The sequence below is a fragment of the Parasteatoda tepidariorum genome, chromosome X1, assembly GCF_043381705.1.
Source record: "Parasteatoda tepidariorum isolate YZ-2023 chromosome X1, CAS_Ptep_4.0, whole genome shotgun sequence".
Taxonomy (NCBI): Eukaryota; Metazoa; Arthropoda; class Arachnida; order Araneae; family Theridiidae; genus Parasteatoda; species Parasteatoda tepidariorum.
Genome location: NC_092214.1, coordinates 77,376,912 through 77,382,143, shown reverse-complemented (window position 1 = coordinate 77,382,143; position 5,232 = coordinate 77,376,912). Strand labels below are relative to the sequence as shown.

At 29.5% G+C, this 5,232-nt stretch overlaps 1 protein-coding gene across 1 annotated transcript in view; it reads left to right on the top strand.

Annotated features, from left to right (window-relative positions):
* The window catches only part of LOC107436914 (uncharacterized), an 11,752-nt gene extending 7,046 nt beyond the window's left edge, over positions 1 to 4,706 (top strand). Inside the window, exons 5-6 of the mRNA XM_043056842.2 lie at positions 2,568 to 3,093; positions 4,499 to 4,706. Coding sequence (XP_042912776.2) covers positions 2,568 to 3,093; positions 4,499 to 4,706 — 734 coding nt within the window. The remainder of the gene's footprint in view (positions 1 to 2,567; positions 3,094 to 4,498) is intronic.
* The last annotated feature ends 526 nt before the right edge of the window (positions 4,707 to 5,232 follow it).

The following is a 5,232-nucleotide window of genomic DNA, read 5'->3' as shown; positions in this document are numbered from 1 at the left end:
AAAAAAAAAAAAAAAAAAAAAAAAAAAAAAAAAAAAAAAAAAAAAAAAAAAAAAAAAAAAAAAACAATTAATACGTTTATATCACCCAGTACTTTCATTCGTTTGAAGTAAAAAAATTAATTCTTTACCAAATTATAAAAAATCTATACATCCAAATTTTCTTCAGGCTTCCACCACTATGTGTTTAAAATCCTGGTTGAAATATAATTTTCAATTCATATTGAGTAACGTAATGGATCATAATTTAAATGCTATTTTTTAATTTCATAGAATGTGATTTAATCACATTTGTGACTTAAAAAATAGTTCTGAGAACACAAAACGGAATCAGAGGAAGATAACAGAATTTTCTTCGTTTTAATGTAATATTAAACGGGAATATAAAAATAAAATTTCATGAAATATTTTAGCAGATAATTTTAAGCTTTTATCTAATTTCAATTCATTTAACCCTTTTATCACAGTTTCTCTAACCCCCTCCATTAAATTTGGCAAGAATTTCTGGAATCCCCTTCAATAATTGCATACAGCCCTTCTGTATAAGGGTCTATTCAATAAACAATTACTAAATACTATTTTCTGTCTATTTTATTAATTTTAATTCTACCTAACATCAACGCTTTCCCCAATATAAAGTTCGTTACTAGTAAGGAATCCTACCCCAAGACGTATGGTCTACATTAACAGCATTTTTTACTAATACTTCAGTTTCATTAAAACACGGATATCAAAATGTAAAATATACTTTGAAATATACTTGAACGTTGTGCTTCGTTCCTCAATTTAAAATATGTGTTTATGGAATATTACCTGACTTATAACAAAGGGAAAAAGTATGACACTCTCTGACAAAATGGTGAAAGGGAACAAATATATTTTAAAAAAAATAAAATTGTGTGACATGATTTAAGGATGTTTCATTAGTTTTCACTTAAACTGTAAATTCCTGATTCAGCTGGAAGTATGCTTCTTTCGATTTTTTAAACTCGTTTCGAATATTTTATAATTTTCGCCCCGATCAACTCCACAAATTACTTAATTCAAGATCAAGACATTTATAATCTACTTTTCATTACATGATGTTATCGTAAAAAAATTGGTTTAATAAGATAGCTGAAAAATTGCACTAATTGATTTTGGCAATAAGTTTAGTTTTTAAGACATAGCGTTGAAAGATAATGCTATTTTTATGGTTCATAACTTGGTAGAAAAGTAAAGAAATGGCGCACTTAGAAACTCGGAAAAGATTTTACTATTTATCTAATTTCATATTTTTTTCAGCATAATTTATTTCATAGAATTTTTTTAAAACTTTATAAAACTCCTAAACTTTATAAAACTCTCCCTTTATAAAACTCTTGATTGCATGTTACAGCTACTTTACTGTTTTGAAATGAAATATTTTGAAAAGTGCTGTTACAGTGCTAGTAAAAGAAATTTTGCGAGGTAAATACAACTTTGAGAGAGTTTACTTATATATTTCTTTTAATGCGAATTATATTATACTATGGTATATTATCGTATAAAAATTTTGAAACACCATAAAATTACAATGAAATGAATGAATTAAAATTTTGAGACAATATTTAAAACTCAAGAGGAAAAACAAACTTTAATTTTTGATTATAGGAAAAAAGTTTTAGTTTTAAATGTTCTTAAGTGATTTTTTTTCTTTCTAAATTTTGATGACAAATATGATTTGGAATAAATATTTTTAAAAGTATACAATGCAGGAACTGTGAAGAGAGCTGAATTTGTGAAGTTTTTCTTGCCGTTACTGTGCAAATTTATAATTATTAATTACTATTAATTTTATCATCAAAAAACTAGTACAGAAACGGGCAGCTATATAGAAAGGTTATAAGGACTTTTAAAGAAAGTATTAGAGGCAATAGCCCGAACTTAAAAAATTATATAAACTCTAACGTTAATTTAAAAAGCAATTGCAACAATGCTATTTAGGATTATTGGACTATCTTCATAATTGGCGATCGAAATGGGCTGCAGGTGGCGTAGAGCAGAACTCTTTTCCTATGGCAACACTTCACATGCTTTCCCCCATTAGCGTGTGGAAAGTCATAGAGGAAGGAAGTACGTTAGTTTCTCTCTTGATTTTCAAATAGATTAAAATCTTTTGACTTGAAAAACTATATGGAACTGAAAACTACATTAAACATAGTTCTAAAGAAAAGTATCATGGAAATTTTAAAAAATATTCTTATTAAATAAAAAGGAAAAATGTTAAGAAAGGGGAAAATATCGTAGAACATTCCTATACAACTGAAAAGAGGAGGAGAGGGAAGGGAGATGGGCTAAAGGCATGAAACCGGTCTCTCCCCAGATGTTGATTCGAGTGTTGCGATCGCGAATTTCAACAATGGTTGTCCAATAATCAAAATGATTCGTTTTACAAATCTAGTGTGCATTTAAGTCAACAATGAAATTCTCTTATTATTGTAATTTGTTCTATCTTGATCATTTGAGCTGTTTGAAATCCAATGCTGTGAATTCAAATAAATTTAGAAAAAAGCGCATTTAATTTAATATAATATTTAAAATGTGGAGAGGTATGAAAAAAACTTCAGATGATAAACGTGCTATACGTGTTAAAGAAGCAATTGGAATATTGCAAAGAGAGAGAAAATATACTAGCCTTGGCTATATTGGATCAGGCTCCTTTGGACAAGTGTTCAGAATGATAGAGCCCTTAAGTAAATCTGAGCTGGCAGTAAAGATTGTGCCTTACGAGATGGTGTCAAAAGCCGAATCTGAGTTGTGGAAAAATCTGAGCCATCCCAACTTAGTCTCCTTGATAGGTATGCACAAATTAGAGAGACAAAAAACTTTTGTCTTCTTGATGCCAGTGTATCCAACCACATTGCTTGGCGCCATTCAAGACTTGATTCCATGCAAGGGAGCTTACAATATCGTGAAGACTTGGCTGAAAGATGTGCTCCAAGGATTGGACTATCTTCATTCTAATGGAGCTTGCCATCTTGATATTAAACTGGACAACGTTCTCATATCAGATGAAAATTCGGCACTCCTGTGCGATTTCACATTCTTGAGGGAGTCTAAAAAACCTCTCCATAAGTACGCATTAAGCTTTTTAGTTATTATTTCATAAATGAAAGGATTTAATTATTTCTGCTATTAAATGTATTTAAAAAGGGAGAGATGATTATTCTGCTGTGGTAGCTCATAATTAAAAAAAAAATTATTGATATAAACACTAATTTGAGTTTAATTTTTCTCTTTAATTTTTTTAAAAATTTATTTAAAAAAACATTCTTTAAGAATATTCAAACGATTTCCTTGATTTAGGCTGAATTATTTATAATTCATAAATATAAGTATTAAAAATTAGTTCTACATAATTATTTATTTTAACTAGTAACGTGTACAAAGATCCTTACCAAGAGCATTTAAAATTGAATGTTTAAAAAAGAATCGTGTTATGTTTATAAATAACAACACCTGTATTTTGAAATAATTATTTTCTGAACTAAAGATTATAAATAATGTTATGCTTTAATTTAGGTTCATTATTTACAACTTAATGATTTGAGGTTGAATGGATACTGTTAAATGTAGTGGTAGGCAACTTAACTTTAAAATAAAATTTATTAACACACGAATAAAAGAAAATGTTTAGCACTGGAAGAACTATTTCCTTAAAGCGGTGCAAGTTGGCATCTCTGCTAATACAGCTTCAGGAACTATGAATAGAGGTTTTTATGCCCCCCCCCCAAAGCAAGATTGTACAGAAACTAAAATACCAAACTGCTTTGTTTCATAAAAGGGGAAAACAAAAAAGGTATTATTGCATTTCCGGAAGCATTTAAAACGAACTACTCTGCCAATTTATTACTGACACCAATGGTGCTCAGTTATATGAATATTTTGATTATACATACCATTGTAATATGTACTTAACTTACTAAAATTAACTTACTAATATAGCTTCAATGGTACTAGGTTTTTTGCAGCTTTTGGAAATGGGGCAGCGAAAAAAAAATTATCGTAAAAAGTTCACTTGAATTTCGAGAATTTTTATGCATTTGAGTAAAAAGTTCCGGAAATATTTTAGGAAAACAACACCATTCAAAAACTGCAAGGTTTAGAGGATTTTTTTTCTTGTTACTGTAATATTAAATTGTAGAAAATGTTCTGCAACACTTGCAGAGATTTCAACTTTTATGAATTTTCATTTTGTGTTGTTGTTTTTTTGGTGCATTTATTTAAACTTTTATCAATAAGCTCTAAATGACTTTGGATAAAACTGAACTTTTGGTTTTGATTCGTAACTGCTATAAAAGAGATCTTTCAGCAAGGGTAAAAAAGTTAATTTAATTGTAAAAAACATTCAAGATTAATTTTATAGAATTTTTTCTTAGTTTTAATATTACAATCTAGCTATTTTAACTTAATTAAGCACTGTAAAGTTTTTAAAAAATATGCATTTTATTTATTAACCAGACAAAATTTTTTATTGTAGACACCAAATTGGCATGCCACTGGTATACCAACCACCTGAAGTTGTCTTGTCCAAAGGGAGTGAAAACCTTGATGGAACTAGAATAGATATGTGGGCATTCGGTTGTCTGGCGATGGAAATACTTAGTTGTTTCGCCATTACAAATACGGCATCCATTGGCGAGAGAAAAGAAATGTATACTACTGTATTTAACCTGTTAGAGGTATAGTTTTATTTCATAATGTATAGTCTCACAGATATAGTTCCCAGTGGATCACCTATGTCGTGAATGGGTAACCACTTTGATTAGTCTGAGAAGAGATGGAGGGAGTGCTGTAATGGTCCTCGTTAAACTGTTCAACCGTTTAAACAGCCCGACTTCGCATGAGGGTAGTGCGGCGACCAAAACGGGCGAGTCATTCCCTACGTAGAAAATCAAAATTGTGATGTCATGCATTTGGATCTTAATTACACGAGGATTTAAAAAAAGGTGTCTGAAAGCTGTCTTTTGATGTCACAATCTTGAAATTTTTTTGTCAATTCTAACGTTTTCTGACTTTAAGATCCTCAAATTAGTGTATGCATATTTACATAGTTAAGTCATTGATAACCCGATCTAACTAATTGTAAATTCACAATTTTCATCCACGATTAAGCATCGTAAACTGAGTAACTTGGCATTTACTTAACTACTTTAGCTATTTTACTCGGAATATACCTATCTGTTTTTTCTGAAAAACAAACTTATTCTTTCA